Source organism: Ceratotherium simum, chromosome X, assembly GCF_057802395.1.
Source record: "Ceratotherium simum simum isolate JZ-2026a chromosome X, ASM5780239v1, whole genome shotgun sequence".
NCBI lineage: Eukaryota > Metazoa > Chordata > Mammalia > Perissodactyla > Rhinocerotidae > Ceratotherium > Ceratotherium simum.
The window spans coordinates 1,498,102-1,519,679 of record NC_141940.1 but is presented as its reverse complement, the minus strand read 5'-3'; the positions used below and the strand labels follow the sequence as shown (position 1 = coordinate 1,519,679).

Here is a 21,578-nt window from a genome sequence, read left to right as displayed (position 1 = left end):
TTGCAACATGAGAACACATTTAATGCTACATGCAGCTTGCAGCCTGGCGGGCTCCTCCCCACACTCAGAGAATCCTATTTGGAGAACCCTTTCTCCATAGCTTCAGTCACTTCGGGGTTCAGGAAGCGGCTAGCCAAGCGTTCGATGTCATCCAGGGTCAGGCGACTCAAGGACCTCTCATAATCCTGAGGGGAGAAAGTCAGGAGGATTCAGGGGGTGCCAGCGGGCGGTACACTGTGACAGAGGTCAGGGGTGGGAGCAGCAGGGGCAGAAGGGGATGGGCCAGGCTACCCTTCTCACCCTCTGTAGTTGATCCAGGACTCTGCTGGCATCAGCAGCACTGAAGTGGCGGGCCAAGACTTTGGAGATCAGTTGCCAGGCAGGTGGGGGTGGGGGTGGGGTCTCGGCCAGTCTCCGGGCAGCGCTTTCTTCCAGTAACACCTTCTCCAGAGGTTTGACCACTAGGTTGAGCTTGGAATTGGGCCCAATGCTGTAATCGGAGAGTCTTTTCCCATCTGCCAAAGAGAGATTAAGTTGTTACCCACAGCGGCAGGGGTGGCCTCAAGGAGCCCCAGCAGGCGGAGTGCTGCCGCATCTGGCTGAGGAGGGTTCAGCCACCTCCCCTCAAGTGGCCAGCGCCCAGACCCTCACCGCTGCCCGGGCTCGGCCTGGATATCCTGTCCCCCGACTTCCTGCGGGGCCCCTGGGGCGTCTCCTCTCTCCGGTTACCTGCCAGGGCCTTGCCCTTGAACAGCAGCCGCTGCTGGCGCACGGGGATGTTCAGCTTCTCGGAGACCAGATGTTTCAGCGTGGACACCAGCTCATCCTCCGACACCTGGCCGGGCCGAGGGTGGGAGGCAGGGGCTGAGCCCGCGTTCCCGCCGAGGGCGCTCTCCCGGCCTCCCCGGCGCGCTGGCCCGCCCGCCCCGTCCCCGTCCCCGCCCTCGGCTTGCCCGGCCCTGCGCCCGGGGCTGGGGGTGAGGGCGCGAGCCGGCCCGGCGACGGGGCCCGGCGACGCTACCTGCAAGCTGCACTCGCGGCCCTGGAGCGCCTTCACCGTCACCTGCATGGCGGCCGCGGCGGCGTCCACTCCGGCCGGCGCGCACCCCAACCGCCCCCCGCCGCGCGCCGCCGCCCCGGGCGCGCGCCGGAACCACCCGCCGCCGCCGGAAGCAGCGAGAGGGGCGCGCCCGGCGCCCCGGCCCCGCCCCCCCGCCCCCGGAGGAGGAGTCCCCTTGATGTCCCGCCTCGCCGGCGCGCGGGGACCCGCCCCAGCGACAGGTCCCCCACGGCGATGGCGCGGGAAGCCCGCCGGGACAGAGAGGAGGAATGGGTGCCTCGTCTGGGGAGGAGGGAGGGCCACCGGCGGAGCAGGGCAGCGCCATCGCCCGGTCTGTGTCTCTCAGGAATCCACAGACGGCCCAGCCCTGCCAAGCTTACCCCAGTGCCCGCGGCGGGCCTGCTGTCTCCTTTCTAGTCTGGCTGAAGAAAACCTGCTGAGCTTGGGAGCAGGCAGGAGCCAGGCCTCTGCCCGCATGCTCCCGCGGCTCATTCTAGAACAGAGAGGCCCACCTCTCACAGAGGGGGTGCATGGAGGAGGGCTGAGAAAGAAAGTCTGCACAGAGGTCACCGTGTCACCCAAGCCAGTCCTCCACCCCGACCCACACCTACCCAGCCACACCCTTCCTACCCCCACCCCCAGGCCTTAAAGGGCAAAGACGGGAAGGGACCCAAGCTTGCTTCTCTCTTTTATTGAAATATATTTTCTGGGCAGTGCCTACCTACCTAAGTCAGCATAGCCTCTTTGGCACTGAAAGCTGGAGAATAAAAAACCAGTAAAAAAAAATCAGCCTGGACTTTTGTGAGTGCATAGTGCATGAGAACTAAAGGCCTTTGGTACACAAGAACTGTGGGGACAGTGGGTGGAGGGTGGGGGCTAGGGGTGGCAAAAGCTTGACCCAGGGGCCTCAGGGAACTGGGCACAGGCTGCTATAGATGAAGTGGCCAATGACCAAGGCCAGCATCTCTGAGGTGCCACTCAGTGCCACGATGAAGGGGGCCTGGGAGGCATAGTTGGCTTGAAGGCGGCGGAGGGACAGCTGCAGCATGGCCAAGGCCAGCAGGCTGTTCTGCACCCCTACCTCAATGCTGACTGTCCGCCGCTGGGCCACTGGCAGCTTCAGGCATGTGGCCAGGCCGTAGCCCACCAGGAGGCCAACCAGGGGCACTGTGAGGCCCACCAGCACGATGGGCAGCCTGACGCCTGCCAGGATGAAGACCCCCATGCGGTAGGCCAGGAAGAGGCCACCCAGGAGCAGCACAAAGCTGAAGGGCTTGATAACCTGCAGCAGCAGCTGGGAGAACTTGGGGAGCTTGGACTTGATCACTACGCCTGCTGCTATGGGGATGGCGATGAACAGCAGGGTCCCCAGGATCTTGGAGATGGGCACGTGGAGTGTTTCATGGATGCTGAGCAGGTGGCTGTAGATGGCTGAGGACAGTGGCAGGAAACCAGTGGCAGCCACGGTTGAGATGAAAGTCATGGAGATGGCCAGAGTGACATCCCCTCCAAGGAGGAGGCTGAAGAGGTAGCTCCCCCCGCCGCCAGGCGACGAGCAGGTGATGATGAGGCCCAAAGCCAGGGCCTTGGGCAGCATGAAGACCTTGGCCATCAGGAAAGCATAGAAGGGCATGACCAGAAACTGACCCAGGAGGCCCAACAGCATGGGCTGGGGGCTCTGCAGGAGCCCCTTCAGAACCTTGAGCTCCACTTTGCACCCGAACGAACACTTGTTGACAAAGATAAGAGGCAGGAGCAAGTAGAGTATTGGGTTCTCTGAGAAGTGGACCAGGTCGGCGCCAAGGGTGGCAGGGGTGTCTTCGGCAGCAGGCGAGACCTTGATGCAGAAATCTCTCCGATCCTCAATCAGCATAGGTGGGGCCTTGTGGGGATCCACGAGCTGGATGTGGAGTGGGGCTAGCCCAGGCAGGCCTGAGTGGATGCTCACCACAAAGCCGCCCCCCCGACCCCAGGTTATGGCACTCACATTCTTGATGGTCAGCACCTCTGTGTCCAGGGAGGTGACTCTTAGCGTGGGGCCTGGCACCGTCCTGTTGCCCTGGCCTGGGTACTGGCTCGAGATCACAATGATGCCCTCGCTCTCCTCTGGGAACTCAAACTCCATCACAGAGCCATCCCCAATGCTCAAGTAGCGGCCCTCTGTCAGTGGCACAGTATGGCCCAGAGCCGTGCTGAGGTTGGCACTGGCTGTTCCCCAGGCCCCCCATGGCAGGCTGAAAAGCAGCAGTGCAGTCCTGAGCATGACTAGGTGGCCTGTGCAACCACTGCCCCCTCCCAGGCCAGGCCACTGCTGGGAGCTGCCCCTGCCCCTCCTAAACACCATGGCTCTTCCTGAAGGCTGGCGAGCCCAGACCCTCTGTGGCTTAGGAGAGCAGTCCTGCTGGTACCGTTGGGTTGTCCTGAGAAGGGTCCATAGGCGGGCCCTGGCCCTGTGCTGCCTTCCTTGATGGCAGAGCTCTTCCTGAGGAGGGAAGGGACACAGAGAGGGGGCTGGTGAGGGCGAGCAGCTGTGAGCCCAGGAGCCTGGGGATCTGGAAGCCTATTGCTAGGAGACTCAGTGGGGCCCCTTGCCCCAAGCCCGGGAACAGAAAGGCAATGCCTAGTGCTGGCCCTTGAGTGCCATTCGGCTGTCCTCTCACCCAGCACAACTGCCTCAAGCTTCCTATCCCTCACCCAGAGGACACACTCACAGATAGCAGTTCCCGTTCAGGCTGCTGCTACCCGCTCATTTCCCTGGACTTGCCCAGCATGGTGACCATGCAGAGACATCCTGATACCAAGGGATTCGGGAGAGCCACCCCCAATCCTGTCACCACTAGCCTGTTCCCCACCAGCTTCGAGACGCAGCTATAGCAGGGCCGCAGCAATCCCACAACCACGATGAAATCTCTGAAAGGCTGCCCAGGGATGACAAGGAGACAAGCTTGATGAGAGCAAAGGGTGCTGATACAAACACTGGCTTGCTGGGGCTGACCCGGTGGCGCAAGCTGTTAAGTATGTGCGCTCCGCTGCGGCAGCCTGGGGTTCGCCGGTTCGGATCCCAGGTGCGCACAGACGCACTGCTTGGCATGCTGTGGCAGCGTCCCATATAAAGTGGAGGACAATGGGCACAGATGTCAGCCCAGGGCCAGTCTTCCTCAGCAAAAAAAGAGGATTGGCAGATGTTAGCACAGGGCTGATCTTCCTCACAAAAAAAAAAAAAAAGAAACACTGGCTTGGGCCAGATCTGAGAGACCATCAGAGTGCAGGTTAGGGCACTTGAGTATCATCTGCCAGGAAGAAAGCAGCTGGCAAAGTGGCGTGGGCAGTGGGTGACCATCCGGCCGAAGGCCCCAGGGGCTGATGTCCACCACCAACGTGCAGTTGTGAATGGTGCCACCATGGTTCCCTGGCCTCCCCTACCTGCTGACAGTGGGGAGATGGGGTTTCTTCTCTGGAGAGCAGGTCCCCTCTCCCCAGAGAAGTCACCAGAAGGGGCAGCAGGAGGGGGTCTGATAGGACCACATGTCTGCTGGGGGGCTTCTTCTCCTTCTGTCAGAACTTCCACTCCTCTGGCAGTCCCAGAATTTGAGCTCCCAGAGCCACTGTGTCACACCTGAGAGGCTCTGCTCGGAGTCCAGGGGCTCCTCCCCATGCCCACACGCACCCTACCAGAGCCTGGAATGCCCAGGGGGACTATGAGTGTTTCTCATGGGCGGGGTGCCTCAGGGTGAAAGGAGGAGGTTTGGGCAGCCACCATCCAATTGCCACATCACCTGCTGGGACTGGGGCAACCAGGATGGGGACACTGGTTTTTCATCACTACTGTTGGTTGCCTCACGCCCTGCAGTGTCCCAGTCCTGGAAGAGGCCCCTGCCTCTGTAGATCCTGACAGTCTTTGTCCCTGCCCCCACTCAGCCATCTGAGACTGGGGAGCGCGGGAGGTAGGAGGTGGAGGGCAGGTTAAGCAAAAGGCTCATCCTTGGGAATGTCTCCCCCCAGCCTCCTGGGATGCCATGGTCTTGGCTGGTTTGGAGTTTGGGTCACTTACCCTGGAGGCCTTGGTCCAGCCTTGTGTCCCACCGCTGAAGAGGAAGGCAGGCAAACCAGAGGGAGTATGAGAAGCAAAGTGAAGGGGAGTCACAGAGAAAAGATGAAGGCACCTGGGACTGAAGCCACCGCGGTGGTGTGAACCAGTTCAGAAGGGAGAGGAGGCTAAGGGTCATCCACCCTGTCCTTCCAGTTCAGCTGGCAGCTTTGAGTCACTGCAAGAGGGGTCTGGCCCAGATCCCACACCATTTCTGCTTGAGGGGCCAGAAGAGTTTGAGCAGATGCACCCCAAGGCAGGGGAGGGAACCCCAGGCTGGTTGCTTTTTCCACACTGGCTGAGTGTTCGGTGTTAGGGCAGTTGGCAGTGCTGACTCGGGGCTCCTCCCTACCTGGGAGTCCGGAAGTTGTCGGACTGGGCACGAGCAGAGCTCGGGCGCGAACCGGGGACGGAGGGAAGGAGGAGGGCGCCGCCGCCGGACTCAGGCTGCTGCCCCGTAGCCGGGAGGCCAGCGACCCGCCCTGGCGGTCTTGGGTCGCGGAAGGCGCCCTCACGCCACTCCCAGGCTCCGTGGCCCCGCCAGGCCTCACGTTCTCGCGGCGGCGGTCCTTCCCTGCCGGGCCCGGCCGCCCGAGCGGGCGAGCGCGGAGCCGGGCCGGGACCAGAGGCTGCCTTCCGCCCGCTCTTTCCGGCCCGAGGCTCTCACCTGCTGCCACGGCCCCGGAGCTCGGAGCCAGCGGGCCTGCCGGGCCGGCGGACGCCTGCGAGCTCGGCTGGCCAGGGCCCCGCCCAGCCTCGCCCCCGCCCGCGACCAGCCTCGCCCCCGCCCGCGACCAGCCGAGGCCCCGCCCCGCGCACCCGCCCCGCTTCCCCCACGGCGGCCGGCTCACCTCTGGCGGCCGGGGCCGGTTCCGACCGGATGTGACGTATCTGGGAGCAACGAGCCGGCGCGGGCGCGCTGGCTGGGCCGCCTTCCGGGTCGCGGTTGGTCGGCGCTGGGTACGGCTTTGTGCGGCCGTTCAGACGCCTGTCCGACTCTTTTGTGGTTGCCGCCGGGGCGACGCGCTCCGATTAGGGGCCACACTCATTCCCAAATACACTGCGACCTCTGGGGGCAGTGAGACACACAGGCTTAGCCGTTAGCAGAGCTGGGACGCCCAGGGGCTGCTGCTAGTGGCGGGATCCCAGGATCAGGATCTGTCTATATTTAAGACATAGCCACTTTTGAGTTTTCTACGGTTGCGCATCATAAAATCTGTGCCATCCTGACTTGAAGGTCATCTGGGCCCCCAAATCCCAAGTCCCAATTAGCCAGGGCCTCTGTTTTGTTTTTCCAGAGTTCATACAGGTAGACTGCAGAGACCCAAAGCCCTTCTTCATCTCTTTCAGGGCCAAGGATATGGAGGGTTCCAAGTCACAGATAGACATTCCAGTTTGTTTTATTTAGAAATCATTCTCAGGCAGAGCTGCAGGGACAGGCCTCTGTGAAGCAAGCATCTGTCACATGTAGAAACAGGCCTTGAAGTCCTGGGGCTCTCCAGGCAGATGGGCTATGCATTGACTTAAGGGTGACATGCCAGTGAGCTTGGCGGGTGTGTCAGACAGACTAGGACAGTTACCCTGGAGCTCCCAAGTCACCATGCTGTTCCCACTCAACCAGTGGCTGCTTCACAAGGATTGTTAGGGCAGTTGCTTGTCCTGTGAAGTCTGTGCCACAAGGTGTGTCTGAACTGACTGCTCCAGCTAAGTGATTTCAAATATGTTGAGAATAAAGAGCCTCCTCAGAATGTACACCTGTGTGGAGACACAGGCAGCTCTTTTGGTCCCTTCCTCCCGGGGTGCAATGCTCAGTAACTCACAATTCATGCAGGGGTTTGCCTGGTTTCCAGGGGAGCGAGACCTCTGTCAGCTATCCGGCCAGGCCTCTGCTCTGCGTTCCCGCTCAGGGCGCCCAGCCCTATGGCTCGAGGGCTGAGTCCCAGCGACCCGGACTCCGGGGCCCAGGCTCGACCCAGTTCCACCTTCCTTTGTTCAAGCATTGACCGAGCACCTATTTCACACTGCGGAGCATCAGTGGACTTATCCACCTTTCAAAACTATTTGGCGCTACCAGCAAGGTCCAGAGGCTTCATGGAAAAGGAATGCAAACAGATGGTGTAAGGATGGGCAGAAAGGTGGTGAGGGTGTAGAAAGGACATGGGAAGACAGTAAGCAAGTGCATAGTGGAAGGGGATTTGCATGTTCCCAAAGGCTGCTGGGCAACTGCAGTCTGCCAGCGCGCTGGTCAGTGGCTACCCACTGCTCTGGAAGAACCTCTTGTCACGGCTGTGATGGAAGCCAGTGGTCCCCAGAGTTACAGGTACTTTGCCCCTGGAGATGCACACGACACATCATTGAGAATGTCCCAAATAACCCCATAGCATCTCTATTTTTAATTTTTCAAATAAATAATTTTAATAAAAAATCTATTATTTAAATGTAAACAAATACATTTTATTTAAAAAATTTGGTGTGTTTTATAAAGTTCAGATTAGTACGTGCATAGGATATCTAAGCAGATATACACATGGTGGGGGAGCATGCTTAAGAGGGCTTGATTTATGTCAGTGATCAAAAACATTCAGAGGTCAGAGCTGGCCACGTGGTGCGGTTAAGTGCGCACGCTCCGCTGCCGGCCGCCTGGGTTCGGGTCCCTGGGCGCACACCGACGCACTGCTTGTCAGGCCATGCTGTGGCGGCCATGGTGGTGTCCCATATAAAGTGGAGGAAGATGGGTATGGATGTTAGCCCAGGGCCAGTCTTCCTCAGCAAAAAGAGCAGGATTGGCATGGATGTTAGCTCAGGGCTGATCTTTATCACACACACAAAAAAACACATTCAGAGGTCATAGCTCTAGGCTGTTCATTAGCCTCAGAGGACCAGTAAGGCATAAGCCATTTGTGTGTGGACTTGGTGTCCCGGAACTATTGCACTGTCCCTCTCAAATAGGGTTGAAGGATCCTGATGGAAGCAGGCTGGCACAGGTGAGAGGGCTGGGCTTGGCACATGCTGCGTTGAAGACTGCAATTTGCAAAAGAAAAGAGCAGTGGGGGTGGGGCTGTCCGAGGACGGGGTAAAACTAGCCAGAGGGAGAAGGGGAATGGGTTGGCAGGAAGAGCTGGGGAAGGAAAACCTAAAAGAGGTGTCCTCCCTGGAGGAAGCCTGTGTTTTTATATTCCAACTGAACGGGAATGGGTGCTGGGAGTCAAGGAGAGCAGGTGTAGTGAGAGGCTGCTCCCCATTGTCGTCAGTCACTTCAGCCTTCCCTGAAAAGCGGGAGTGGGCTGGTGGGGTGTCTGACATGAGGGAATTTGGAGGCCTTCTCTGCAGGAAAAAGGGACAGCTTAATTAAAGGCAAGAGAATGTTTGTAGTTGGGTTAGGGGATTAATAATTTACCCCAGTGGCTTGGCGGTTAAGTGCACATGCTCTGCTGCTGGCGTCCTGGGTTTGGATCCCGGGCTCACACCGACGCACTGCTTGTCCCGCCATGCTGAGGCGGCGTCCCACACACAGCAACTAGAAGGATGTGCAACTGTGACATACAACTATCTACGGGGGCCTTGGGGAGAAAAAGGGATAAAAAGGAGGATCAGCATGGATGTTAGCTCAGGGCTGATCTTCCTCACACACACACAAAAAATAAAATAAATTACCCCAGAAGAGGAGGAAGGGCTCTACAAATCAGTCAAGGATATCTAGTTCCAAAAGAGAAGTCATCTGGGGGCCAGCCCTGTGGCTTAGCGGTTAAGTGCGCGCGCTCCGCTACTGGCGGCTGGGGTTCGATCCCGGGTGCTCACCGACTCACCGCTTGTCCGGCCGTGCTGAGGCCGCGTCCCACATACAGCAACTAGAGGGATGTGCAACTATGACATACAACTCTCTACTGGGGATTTGGGGAGAAAAGGGGGGAGGGGAAGGAGGAGGATCGGCAATATATGTTAGCTCAGGGCTGGTCTTCCTCAGCAAAAAAGAGGAGGATTGGCATGGATGTTAGCTCAGGGCTGATCTTCCTCACAAAAAAAACCCAAAACAAAACAAAAGAGAAGTCATCTGGACTGAGAGAACAGATAGAACAAACGATAGGGACAGCCAAAAAAGAAATGCACTTCCGATGGGAGACCTGCCACCATAGTAGGTAATAGGGTCACAATGGCGACCCTGAGCAGCGTGCCCACCTCCTGCTCTCCAGGCAGGGGCCCCCAGGAGTGCTTGGTGATAAAGCGGTACAAGTATGGGATACAGGTGGTATTTGCAGGGAAGTGTAATGACCACTGTTGTGTTTACCTGCCTGGCATCAGGTCACAGCATCTCAATTTTCTTTGAGGAACCATCCCTCCTCCACTCTTGGTACACAAGGTTTCCCAGTGCAGGACCCCAGCATTGGCCTCGGGTGGGCCCATCCCAGGTGTAGCCAAACAGAGCCACACAGATTGATGCAAGGATAAGCCCATCATCCAATCTGGACCAACGACAGTCCCCAGCGACTTGTACTGGAACTACTGGGAAGGTGGGAGCTTTTTTGCTGGAGTTGCTAAACTGGGACCTCTACTATAGCTTCCCATACCTGGGGGAGACAGTATGTTTGAAAACGAAGCAAATACTGAGAAAAGCGGAGCCAAGAGATGGAGCAAGTCCGTGCCTTGATGATCCCGATGACATTATTGGAGCTAGAACACCCATGGGGGTTGGGATCTGTTACAGGAACAATAAGTCTCCTTCCCCTGTCATTACTTATTTATTTTTGCTCACACCAGTTTGAGTTGGGATTCTGGCACTTGTAACCGAGGATATCCTAACTCCTAAAGGGCAGGCCTGAGGATACAGCTTTACCTCCACTTTGGAAAGTTGGGCAGGCTGTGCTCCACACCATCAGCTTCCTAGCCTGTGTTGGGCCAAGTGGGGGATAAAACTGGCCTGCTCTTTCCATTGGTGTGACTCTGCTGAGCCCCAGTGAGGGCACAGCCCCCTGGGGAGTTAGGGGCCATCACCGGGGCCCACTCCCGAGTTCCCGGCATGTAACACAGAGCCTGGCCCAGGGTAGACACCTGGTGAATGTCTGGGGAAGGTCGGGCAATCACAGCAGTGGCCCCAGTGCCTCCCAGCCTTGCAGTGTGGACCTTCCGTGAGCTTCCATGTTACCTGGGGCAAGCTACTAACCTTGCAGAGCCCTACTTATCTGGCTTCTAACATCCCGGCTCCAGTGAAACTCTCCTAAGCTCACCAGAGACCTTTATCTTCTCTGGAAATGGGGAAAATGGTAGTACTTTCTTGCTAGGGTTGCTGTGAGAACCGTGTACATAACACGTGTACAACTGAAGTACTGATGGAAGAACTAAGGTGAGATTTGCCTCAACATATTGGGCCAGAGGGGATGCAATGAAACAGTGGCCACATGTTGATCATAGTGGCAGTTTCGATGGGCACATTGGGGTTCATTATACTATTCTACTTTGGGGGCCGTTTGAAATTTTCCATAATAAAAGGTTTAAAAAATGAATATATGTATGATACTATAATGGTGGATACATGTCATTATACATTTGTCAAACTCAGACTGTACAACACCCAAAGGGAACCCTAATGTCAACTCTGGGTTTTGGGTGATGATGCTGTGTCAGTGGAGGTTGGGTATGTGGGAACTCTCTGGACTTCCTGCTCAACTTTGCTGTGAACCTAAAACTGCTCTAAAAAAGAAAGTCTATTAAAAAAATGAATACACGTAAAGCGCTTGGCACAGGGTCTATGATCACCATCTCCTGGGCTGACGCTTCCCCAACCCTTTGCGGTCCTGGCAGCACAACCACAGCCTCTCCTTCCCGTCTGTCCCTGGGCCTCTCACTCCTCTTTGGCCTGCTCCTTAAATACTTTCGTTTCTTGACGTTTTGTTCGCACTCTGGCAGCACTTAACTCCTAGAAGGCAGAGGCTCGGGAAGCCTTTCTCCAGAGCAGGACTTGTAAGTCCATCGCCCCCGCCACGGACCCCTCGAGGCTGCCTGGTTGGTGCCCCAATTCCTCCCATCTAGGAAGTCCAAACCGCCTTCTCTCCTTTTGCTAATCCCAGACCGCTCCTGTGCCCCTGGATGTGCTATTCCAGCAAAACTCCTCATAGTTTCCTGCTGGTTCTTGCTCAGTGGAGGGAAATGTAACTGTAATCTGTGAGAAATGCCAAACAGCGCACGTGACTTGGCCCTTTGTGGCCCTGATTTCCAAGGCATCCACTATCCCGCTGTGGGGAGACACACTAGCTCCTGAGGGAGGCTGGGCAGAGAGGGGAGGCACCTGGGCTAGTTTTAATCTCCATCCCTGTCCCTATAGGCCTGTGCTGTGTCCGAGGGAATCGAGTGAGTTTCCTGCAGCCTCAGAGGGTAAAACCATCTCCCCTGGGCAAGGCTATGGGGATGCTAGCTGGGGAGCTGCTCTGCTCACTGCCTGAGTCACACCTCAGCCAAAATGGGTCCTGTCGGTGGCAGGAGCCCTGGAGACAAAGGCTGTCTGCTAAGGCTGTGGGGGCAGGTCAGCTGAGCCTCCAGGACATGTCCCTCCCCCCCACGACACCACCACCCCTGACTCCCCACCGAATGCACTTCATTCCATTGAGGGCCACCAATTTATTAAGAGTTCATCTAGAAGGTGGGCCCTCTGACAAACTGCACGAGCCGCCACCTGCCGTGCTGGGGACTGTGATCAGGCTTGCTGTCTTACTGCCCGGCTGGCCTGGCTCCAAGGCAGCCCCTTCCTGCAGAGAGTGAGGCAGGAGGCAGCCAGTTCCCTGAAGTGCCCGCCAGGTGTGGCTCACCAGAAGGAATCACAATGGAAACAGGATTAGCCTGCAGAGCAGTGAGTGGCACTGGGATTGAGAGGATCTAGAAGATGCCCCAACTCACCAGGCAGCTGCTACCAGACTTGTGCGGTGACAGGGTGAGCACCCAGGGTCCTTGTGGACGGGGGCACTTGGGAATTGGGTAGGGGCTAGCCAGGGGGAGCAGCTTAGGAAAAGAAGGAGAAGGGTACCTGGGCTCCCCTGACAGATCGTGATGAGGCCGGCCCCTTCAGCCCCCACCACTGGTCACACTCCATTTACCAGTCACTGCCTTGGAGCCCCAATGTGCTGGGGCAAGAGAGCGCTCCTGGCTGGGTATGGGGTTGGGCCTCAGCCCTGCACTGCCGCCACTGCTGCTTCTGCCGCCACTGCCACCTCCTGGGCCGGGCACACGCAGCCTCCCTCAGCCTGGTGCTCTCGCTCGGCTGGCTAGCTGGCCATGGTCCTCCTGGGGATGCAGCCTTCCATCTCCAGCGCCTCGGGCCAGCCTTCATACTTATTGGTGTGCTTACTGTTCTTCACGTGCTGCAGGGTCGGGGGGGGGGGGCAGGAAGTCACAGCCTCAGCCCTGAGGCACAGGGGACAGACAGAGCTTTCAGTCCCCCTGTGCTGGTGTCAACCAACTGTGCACTCTCTGTCCCAGTGCCTTGATTTTCTCATCTAAAAATGGCACTAGCTGCACTGGCCTGCCTCCCTCACAGGTGGAGTGGGAGGTCAACTTCTTTGCCCTTATGTGGGCCTGGCACACACAAGGAAGGTAATGAGGGAGTGCGTGTGTCTCCGCCCTCACCTGGCCTGCAGGGAGCTGCTGAAAGCTGCAGAAAGAGCAAGGCCAGAGGGGGCATTTCTTCTCTGGGGGCTGAGCTGCTCTTTTGGCAGCCAGAGCCTTCCAGAAACCACTGGAACAGCCTGTTTGCCTTGTCCTGCTGTGGGGAACAGGGCTTGGGGGCACTGTAGCTCTTCACGGGCTGGGAGCCTCCTAAAGATAAGGATGGCGCCTGACACGTGTGGCCCTGGAGGAGCAGGTGGCCAGAGGGCAACCAGGGCTGGTGGGAGAAGGGCATGCGGTGTGAACTGGGGTACTGGGCCTTGGGAAGATGGGACACGACTGAGCATCTTGAAGATGTTTGAGAGGAAGGTTGCTTAGTTGTGAGCCTTGCCAATGTGAAAGCTTTGCCATTTAAAGACTCTTTAGAGTGAAATCCATATAAGACAGACAAGGTCATATTACTTCCCCTCCCTGTACAGACGCTGAGGGGGCCAGGGCTGCCCCGGGGGCAGGTGCTGGGGCAGAATTCAGGGCAGGCTGTGGTGTGAACAGAAGGGGACCTGGCAGGATGCTGGCAGAAGGGGCAGGCAGACTGCCCTGGGCCAGGAAGCAGAGGTGCCATGCTCTCCACCCGTACCTGCTCAAAGGGGCTCTTGTTCTGCACGCCCTTGGCCCCCACAAACACCCAGCTGTCTCGGAAGGCAAGATCCTTGACGTTCTTGCTGCCCAGATCGCTGAAAAGCTTCCTGGTCTCTTCATTCATCCTGCCGCACAGAAGGAAGAGATGTGAGCGTCATTGTAGGAGGGCCAGGCTGAGGCTGGCCTTGGCAACCACTTACTTGGTGGCTGGGTCATCATAGGATGCCACGAACACCAGTGTGCCTTCATGCAGTGGCCGAATAAACTTCAGCAGATCGTTGACATCTGGGGGGACAGGTCCAATGGAACACAGAGCACCAGGCACCACTGATCACCCCTCCCCCACCAACCCCTGTGCACCAAACAAGGAAACTAAAGTAGGGATCAGGCCGGGGACACGTCCCACCAAGAGTTGCCAAGTGAGTGTAGGGACAAACTGGTATCAGAAATCAGGGCCATCCCCATGACCATACACCTATCCCTCTCCCGCCTTTTCCAAACCCAAGGAAGTGCTTGAGAAGCCCCCAGCGAATGGACAGAGAGAGCAGCATTTCAGGGGAAAGATGCCCAGTCATTCTGCTGCACAGTCATAAAGAGGAGGCCATGGCCGCCACTCACCTCCTGCCCACATGTCGAAGGCCCGGGCCTCGATGAGCTCACCGCTGACCCCTGGGTCGAGAGGGAAGGAGGGGGTCCTGCTGCACAAGCCACCAGGGTATCTCCACCCTACCACCTCGGCCCCCCCAGATCACCAGGTTCAGGACATGGTGGTGGCCACCGGGTGCAGACCTTCCGGAAGCTTTTCAAACATCCCCCCATATTCATGCCCACCGTGCCCCTTCTTCAGATAGTGGCAGCCCACCTAAAGCTGCGGAGCTTCTGCCTGGCATTTGACACCCTTCAGGGGCTCTCCATGAAGCACCCTCCAACTTCCAGGAAACTTCTAGTTTTTTACTGCTACCATGTTTTTGTTCATTGGGTCACTTCTGTGGAGCCTTCAGCTCACACAGACCCTTGCACAGACCCCTCCCCCAGGAATTCCCGGAAGGGAGGGGAGGGGAAGGCCAAGGCAAACAGCCAGATGCCTCCTCATGAGAGAGTGAGGAAGGAGGGTGGCAGGTCACGGCCAGCTCTGCTTCTCTGGTCCGAACTCTGACCACACATCATGGAGGACTCACCGTTCACCAGGGCAATGTTCAGTCCCCGGCCCACGTTGTCCTTGACACTGCTCATGAGCCTAGCAGGGAGACAGAGCCCTCAAGTGGCACCTCCGCTCTGCTCTTCCTTGCATGGCCCTCGGCCCTCGCAGACCCAGCTTTCAATACCCCATTCCCTCCCCCGCCTCCGTCCACCCCAAGGAGCTCACATCTTGTCCTCGAGGCAGATCTTGGGTCCAATGACATTGGCAGCCCCGCTGACCATGCGGAAGGCCAGGTGCTCCTCAGGACACGGCTGGGGCAGGCCGCACTTGTACTTCCTGGCCCGTGGCTCTGAGCGGGGACAGCAGGGGTGACCCATGGGCCTGGCCCTGAGGTTACCCGAGATCTGAGACAAGGAGGTCAGGACCAGCCCACAGGGAGGAATGAGTGAACACAGAGCAAAGGACTAGTGGCGGGGAGGGAACATGGCTCAGGCCAAGGCCAGGGACACTTCCACAGACACTCTGCATCCCGCTGGGGCTGCCCTCAGGGCAAGGTGACAGGGACCCCAGGGAGGCTTTTCTGCCACTGGTGGGAGAAGAGAAAAGAGGCGGGAGGGCTGGCTTGGGCTGTGGCGGGGAAAGAAGGAGCAATTGGGGGGGCAACCGCACAGACGAGCGCCTGGCCAGAGCAGACTGCAGGACAGCGGCGCCAAGAGCACCTGGTTCCCATGGCGCAGAGGCAGGAGGGCAGGAGGAGGATGGCCTCTGCTACAGGTTGAACTGTAACCCCACAAAAGATGTGTTGAAGTCCTAACTCCAAGTTCCTCCGAATGTGACTCTATTTGGAAATAGGGTCGTTGAAGATATAATTTGTTAGGATGAGATCATCCTGGAGTAGGGTGGGCCCTAAATGAAACAAGTCTCCTTATAAGAGACGGAAGAGGAGATCCAGACATGGAGGAGAAGGTCATGTGAAGACAGAGGCAGAGACTGGAGGGATGCAGCCACAAGCTGAGGAACACCTGGGGCCCCCAGAAGCTGGAAGAGGCAGGAAGGGTCCTCCCCTAGAGCCTGCAGAGGGAGCACAGCCCTGATGACACCCGGATTTCACACTTCTAGCTTCCAGAACTGTGAGAGAAGAAATCCTTGTTGTTTAAGTCACCCAGTTTGTGGTACTTAGTTACAGCTGCCCCAGGAAATTGATAGAGATTTTGATACCAGAAAGTAGGGTGCTGCTGTAACAAATCCCTAAAAATGTGGAAATAACTTTGGCATTGGGTAATGGGTAGAGGCTGTAGAATTTTGAGGTGCATGTCAGAAAAGGCCTAGATAGCCTTGAGGAGACCGTTGGTAGAAACATGGATGTTAAAGGTGATTCCGGTGAGGGCTCAGAAAGAAGAGAGAAGAACAGTAGAGAAAGCTTCTATCATTCTGCAGAACACATATATCATCATGACCAAAGGTTGCTAGAAATATAAATGTTAAAGGTGCTTCTGGTGAGATCTCAGACGGAAATGAGGAACACATCAGACACTGGAGGAAAGGAGGTCCTTGTTATAAAGTGGCAAAGAACTTGGCCGAATTGTGTTCTAGTGTTTTGTGGAAAGTAGAACTTGTAAATGCTGAACTTGGCTATTTAGCTGAGGAGATTTCCAAGCAAAGTGTCGAGGGCATGGCCTGGTTTCTCCTTGCTGCTCACAGTAAGATGTAAGAGGAGAGAGAAAAACTGAGAAAGGAATTATTAAGTGCAAAGGAACCAGAACATGAAGATTTGGAAAATTCTCAGCCTAGCCATATTGTAAAAAACGAGAAAGAATGCTCTGGAGAGAACAGGAAGGATGTGGCTGGACAACTATTTGCTAAAGAGCTGAGGCATGTGACTTATGGATCCACTTAACCATGTCAGCAGAATCCAGGAATAGAAATGGGGTTATCCAGGAAAGATCTGGAGGACCTTCTTGTCTTATAGCTTAGACCCTCATGAACTGCACAGGAGACCAACGTTTTTGAGAATTTTATACTAGCAGAAACACTGCCGGCCTGGACTGAAAGGGACAGAGAAAGGACAGAAGGAGGGATGGGTGACTCTGAGGGTAGAGTGGTGGCTGCAGAGGCCAGAGATGGCACAGGCCCAGAGGGTAGGACTGTCCCCTCCGGTCTGAAGGTACCCCCCACCCCCGGGGGGGCCAGAGGACAGAGCATCGGGTCACAGAGGATTCTTCTCAGGCCTTGAAACCTAATGGCATTTGCCCTGCTGGGTTTTGGACTTGCTTGGGAGTGGTGACCCCTTGATTCCTTCTAAGTTCTCCCTTTTGGAACGGGAATGTCTAATCCATGCCTGTCCCACCAGTGTATTCTGGAAGCAGGTAACTTGTTTTCTAGGTTCACAACATGCAAGCAGCTCTGTGGGGGCTGTGATGGCAAGTTTAGGGAGGGATGAACGGAGATTAGAAACCCTGGAGGACTAGGGGCAGGCAGCGGTATCACAAAAGTAGTATGAGGGGTGGACACAGGGGAGGAGCAGGAAGGTGACAGGAGCCTTACCTGCAGTCGCTGAGTTCTCTGGGCCTGTGGGTACAGAGAGTTGTTTCTGTTAGCCTGGAGTCCTCTGGGACCTGCAGCAGGGCAGCCTGGCCCTACACCATGAAGTCAAGGTGGAGGGGCAGTCAGGCTCAGGGGCCAGGGGCCAAGCCAGGTTGCCTTGGCATGTTCCTGCTTAAGTCTAAATGATGTTCAGATGCAAAGCTCCCTGCTCCAGGAAAAGGGTAATTCAGAATTGTAAAAAGGACTTAGGTGAAGCGTCACCAATAACAAGGTGTAGAGTCCCCTCCCTATGTCAGAGGCTGGTGGAAAGCCTGCAAGGAGCAACCAGAACATCATCCCCAACGTTCAGCAGAAGCCCCCCTGCCCCCGACTCGGGTCTCACTGACTCCAACCGGGCACAGAATTCTGATTAGCAGGGACTGGCTTTCCCAGCCAAAGCAACTGGGTTGTGGGGGAAGGCTGTGCTGGATGCCAGGAGACAGACTGAGGGCAGCTAGAGGTGGCCTTCCAGGAAGAGACAGAAAACCCAGGCCACCACCACCCCCACCCTGAGCCTCAGCCCGCAGGCCCGGGTGACCGCCCTGGTGATCTCCGTAGTGGGGCAAGGAAGAGTCCCACACTCACTGGTGAAGAGTTGCTGGATGCGAGGAAAGCCACTGCCGGGCCCACCCAGGAGGATGCTGACTACGATCCATGTGAGGCCCACGGTGACGACCAGGGCCACAATGCGGAGGGGGCCTGGAGGTAGGACAGACACAGGCAAGGCCACCTCAGATGCCAGTGAGCTCCCAAATGACCCTAGGACCAGACTGCCCTGTCCACTTGGGAAGAAGTGACTGGAGGACAGGAAAGTGGGTACCTGTCACCATCCACCAGATGGCCTGATAGGGGAGCTCCTAGCAGGTAGAAGGAGGAAACTGAGTTCTAACTCCAAGGCTCCTGGCTCTGTTCTCTGTGGCAGGTGTGGAGGGGCCTTCCAGAACTCACTGCTCAAGTGGGCTCCAGTGCTCCCCCTAATTTCCTGCCTCTGAGGTTACCAATATATTTGTGTCCCACCCATCCTGTCCTCTTTTTCTCCTGTTAAAACAGAGGAGGGGGTCCTTACTCCTTCTGAAGACCAGTACCTTCACCTGCTGTGGGGTAGACTGGCAGCTCTCCTCCCCTCTCAGGTTTCTTGTAATGGTGATCATTCTCTCTATCTCACCCTTTCTCCTCTCTTTTCAACATCTCCCATGGTAAGAAAGCACAGAAGGAAAAGCCCTCCTTCAGAATCACACCCTCATCCAGCCACTGACCTCTCTCCCCTCCCTTCCTCTTCCCTGTCAGCTCCCCCAAAGTCATCTATGCTGGCTCTTTCCATAGTCTCACCTCCCACTCTCTCCCAACCTACTCCAACCAGTCCTTGCCTCCACCACCCCACCAAAACAGCTTGTTGCCAAGGCCACCTATGACCTTCTTGGTGTCAACTCCCCGTGTCACCTGTCGGCCCTGATCTTCCTTGACCTCTCAGTTTGCTGCCCAGGCCCTCCTGCTGGAAACACTTCTGCACTGGCTTCCAGGACAGCACACCCTAACTCTAGCTGGACACTCCTCATCCTCCTTGCTTAGATCGTCCTCCTCTACCCTCCCCTGAAAAGCTGGACTTTCCCAGGCTTCTGTCTCAAGCTGCCTTCTCGGCCTATGCTCTACCCTCCCTCTAGGTGCTCTCATCTACTCCTGGCCTTGAATTAACCCCTATGGACAGCCCTGACCACCGTTGAGGCCACACCCTCCCAGCCAGTTCCTCAATGGCCAGCTCCCATGGGACAGATTCATAACGCTGCAACCTCAGCACGTCTGAACTCCAGTTCTTGAGTTCTGCTCTCCACTCCCAACCTGTCCCTCCCCAAGTCATCTTCATTTTAGTTGCCCAGGCAACAGCAGGGCTGACACTGGGTTCATACCCAACCCCATCACCACTCTGGTCAGTTTCTCCTCTAAGACTGTGCCTCTCCACCTCTGCACCCCACCCCCCTCTACTTAGCGGCCATGCTCCCTGGAGCCTCTCCCACTGTTCATTTTCCAAACAGTGGCCAGTTATCCAAGTTGGAAGAAATCAACTATCCTAATACACATCTCACAGCTTGTGGAGCTGAAAGGATTTAGTCAAGGTCATAGAATGAGTGTTTATGCAGAGTCCTCCATTTCTAAAACCAAACCCAGTGGTCCACCTGGGGCCCCTCTAGATGCAGACCTCTGGATACCTGGGCCTCCAGCCAGGTCCCCTTTCCAACTCCTTCCGTTCACTGTGGAAGCGACCCACCTGCCAACCTCATGTCCACTTCTGCTGGGTTGGGGCCGCCGCCTACTGCACTGTTTGGGGACCGTGCGCTCTGGGGGCAACAAAACAGAAGAGAAGATTTGGGTAGGGGTCAAGGATGAGCCTGTGCTGGGCCTCTGCTGTAGAGCGGGTGCAATCGGTACACTGACTTGTTCGTCCAACCACCTGGCCAGGTTCGTCGGGAACGCGGAGAGAAGCCCTGCCAGGCTAGGAGGGAGCTCGGGAACCCGTCGGCTCACGATCGTGCCCACGGGAGCCTCTGGGGCTGGGAAGTGGAAGTGGTTCTCCCGGACGCGGCCCCTCCGGTGGGAAGCCCCGAGCTCGGGCCGCCTCTCTGGGCCTGGGGGCCAGCGATGCGGGCTGCGTCAGCCGGAGACTTGCCTGGCGGGGGGGAGATGCGAGCTCGGTCGAGGGCAGCTCTGTCAGGCCGGTCGCCCCGCTCTGCTCGGCGACGGCACGAGAAGGAGCTGCGCAGCGCGGCCCAACAGGCCTGGCAATGGCGGCCTGGGGCGGGGCCACAGCCCGCCAGCGCCACCCGGGCCATCGGCTAGGGCTGAGCCTCCCGGCAGCCGGGTAGGAGGGGCCCGCACCGGCCCCGCCTCTGACGTGCGCTCAGGTTGAGTAGCCAGGCCGCCAAACGGGAGGAGCCCTATCCGGCCCCGCCCCTGCTCCTACGTATGCCCCGCCCCAGAAGTCTCTCCTCAGACTCCTCCCAGGTGGGAGATTCCAGCCTTCCTGGGCTTCCAGGGCTGGGGCTACACTCCTGCCCTGTAGTCAGATTTCTGAAGCCTGGGAAGAGTCGGATGGATCTGGGCGCGTAATTGGAAATTGTTTTAAAGTTGATATATGTGCCTTTTGGAAACATGGCAGTACACAAGAGTACGCGGTGGGAAGACACCAGAATGCGATGAGCCAGAGACAACCAGGCTCAGCCTTTTGACGCCTTTCCTCGCAGTCCGTTCTCTAGATGGAAGCACGTTCGCGCCGTCTCACATATCGCTCTGATAAGGGGAAGGGGCGTCTAAAACGTTATTTAGACCCATTGGAAAACTCCTGCCTGCTCCTCTAGCCTTCTTCAGGAACGCGTCCCTGACACCGCCCAGTGCACCCTGATCACCTCCTGCACTGGGAGAGCTGGTGACACTCCTTTCGGCTGGACCATCTTTCTGGAGGGCAGCCGCTGGGCGGCATGAGAACCGCAGAAACATTCATGCCCTTTGACCCAATGACGCCACTTCCCGGAACCTTCCTAAAGAAAGAATCCAAAATACAGAGAAAGCTTATAGAGCCAGGCAATGACAGAGCTCTGGTTAGAATCCAGTAGCTTCTACACCGGCATACACAACACTCCCTCCTTCTCCCTAGCAAGATCAAGGTAATCAGTTTCAGGGCTCCGCTGCTGCAGTCAAGTGTTAGTTTGGGTTTTGTCATGGAATTTGGGATCAGATAATGTTGACCATTTGCCAAACTCTCATATTTGTGGGTACCAAACCTTGGGCACCGTGCCATCCTCACTGGTCTTTCCTGCAATGCTTGTAGTTGTGGTGCCCAGCAAAGGAAGCTCCCAGTTATACTCTTGGGCTGTCAGTCAGGCACAGGGCATCTGCCAGACTGGTAGTTCATAGAGGACAGTGTTTACATCTTGCTCAGAGCAGTCATTTGGGAAATGTTGGTTTAATAAGCTCCCCTGAGGGTTCAGAGGCACATCCATCATCCCCAGGGACACCATCGAATGATGGGTCAGAGGCCTGGGATTCAGTTTCAGGTCTTCTGTTCCTCATGGGCAGCCTTGTGCAAATCCCTTATTTTCTCTGGGACTGTTTTTCAATGGGGACATAGAGAGGATTAGACCTTCGTATCATAAGCCCTCATGTCCCTGCCCCAGTGCAGGCACCTAGCTAGAGTGAGGTGGCAGAGAATGTCTCCTATGGGCCCTCTGGCCTGTGTCCCAGTGAAGCTCCCATATCTGAGGTGCCTGTTAACTGTTTTTTTCTTGGGTCCTCATGTCCCTGCTTCAGGACAGGCACCCAGAGCTGAGGTGACAGTTGATGCCCTCAACAGATCCCTCATTCCCCTCAGTGTAGACCTACACCAAGCACTGAGGTGATGGTTGGTGGTAATCATACAGGCCTGCATGCTTATGTCCCAGTGTGAGCACCTCCTGCCTCTACCCCAGAGGAGGCACCCAGAGCTGAGT

General features: G+C 56.9%; 3 protein-coding genes across 9 annotated transcripts; all 3 read right to left on the bottom strand.

Annotated features, from left to right (window-relative positions):
- Window positions 1–1,141, bottom strand: UBL4A (ubiquitin like 4A). Of its 2 annotated transcripts, none has more exons than XM_087427061.1 (4): window positions 1,022–1,141; window positions 652–835; window positions 301–515; window positions 1–185 (listed from the first exon to the last, which is right to left on the bottom strand). In XM_087427061.1, the coding sequence occupies exons 1-4, from the start codon at window positions 1,067–1,069 to the stop codon at window positions 75–77; spliced, it is 558 nt and encodes a 185-aa protein (XP_087283187.1). In that variant the 5' UTR covers window positions 1,070–1,141; the 3' UTR covers window positions 1–74. The 2 variants fall into 2 exon arrangements, with proteins under 2 accessions (XP_087283187.1, XP_087283188.1); XM_087427062.1 differs by having other exon boundaries at window positions 730–835.
- A 595-nt stretch (window positions 1,142–1,736) lies between these two features.
- SLC10A3 (solute carrier family 10 member 3) lies at window positions 1,737–5,856 on the bottom strand. Of its 4 annotated transcripts, XM_087427060.1 has the most exons (3): window positions 5,500–5,807; window positions 2,142–3,542; window positions 1,737–1,817 (listed from the first exon to the last, which is right to left on the bottom strand). In XM_087427060.1, the coding sequence occupies exons 2-3, from the start codon at window positions 3,402–3,404 to the stop codon at window positions 1,791–1,793; spliced, it is 1,290 nt and encodes a 429-aa protein (XP_087283186.1). In that variant the 5' UTR covers window positions 3,405–3,542; window positions 5,500–5,807; the 3' UTR covers window positions 1,737–1,790. The 4 variants fall into 4 exon arrangements, with proteins under 4 accessions (XP_087283186.1, XP_014652996.1, XP_014652997.1 ...); XM_014797510.2 differs by lacking the exon at window positions 5,500–5,807 and adding an exon at window positions 5,815–5,856 and having other exon boundaries at window positions 1,737–3,542; XM_014797511.2 differs by having other exon boundaries at window positions 1,737–3,542.
- A 1,733-nt stretch (window positions 5,857–7,589) lies between these two features.
- FAM3A (FAM3 metabolism regulating signaling molecule A) lies at window positions 7,590–19,863 on the bottom strand. Of its 3 annotated transcripts, XR_015550648.1 has the most exons (12): window positions 19,531–19,863; window positions 19,364–19,433; window positions 17,686–17,799; window positions 17,062–17,085; window positions 14,743–14,866; window positions 14,555–14,613; window positions 13,995–14,045; window positions 13,577–13,661; window positions 13,375–13,501; window positions 12,230–12,493; window positions 8,545–8,707; window positions 7,590–8,168 (listed from the first exon to the last, which is right to left on the bottom strand). XR_015550648.1 is itself a non-coding variant. In XM_014797517.2 (10 exons), the coding sequence occupies exons 2-10, from the start codon at window positions 19,374–19,376 to the stop codon at window positions 12,398–12,400; spliced, it is 693 nt and encodes a 230-aa protein (XP_014653003.1). In that variant the 5' UTR covers window positions 19,377–19,433; window positions 19,531–19,863; the 3' UTR covers window positions 11,708–12,397. The 3 variants fall into 3 exon arrangements, 2 of the variants coding, with proteins under 2 accessions (XP_014653003.1, XP_004443406.2); XM_014797517.2 differs by lacking the exons at window positions 7,590–8,168; window positions 8,545–8,707 and having other exon boundaries at window positions 11,708–12,493; XM_004443349.3 differs by lacking the exons at window positions 7,590–8,168; window positions 8,545–8,707 and having other exon boundaries at window positions 11,708–12,493; window positions 19,763–19,859.
- Window positions 19,864–21,578: the final 1,715 nt, after the last annotated feature.

Excerpts from the sequence above, each read along its gene's own strand:
- UBL4A (XM_087427061.1), bottom strand. The coding sequence starts at position 1,069 with ATGCAGGTGACGGTGAAGGCGCTCCAGGGCCGCGAGTGCAGCTTGCAG. Across the intron at positions 836-1,021 it reads GCCGCGAGTGCAGCTTGCAG|GTGTCGGAGGATGAGCTGGT; the intron begins GTAGCGTCGCCG and ends CGGCCCGGCCAG. Across the intron at positions 516-651 it reads CAGGCCGAGCCCGGGCAGCG|ATGGGAAAAGACTCTCCGAT; the intron begins GTGAGGGTCTGG and ends TCTCTTTGGCAG.
- SLC10A3 (XM_014797510.2), bottom strand. The coding sequence starts at position 3,404 with ATGGTGTTTAGGAGGGGCAGGGGCAGCTCCCAGCAGTGGCCTGGCCTG.
- FAM3A (XM_014797517.2), bottom strand. Across the intron at positions 17,086-17,685 it reads CATCCAGCAACTCTTCACCA|GCCCAGAGAACTCAGCGACT; the intron begins GTGAGTGTGGGA and ends CTGTACCCACAG. Across the intron at positions 14,867-17,061 it reads AGAGAACTCAGCGACTGCAG|AGCCACGGGCCAGGAAGTAC; the intron begins GTAAGGCTCCTG and ends GTCCCCGCTCAG.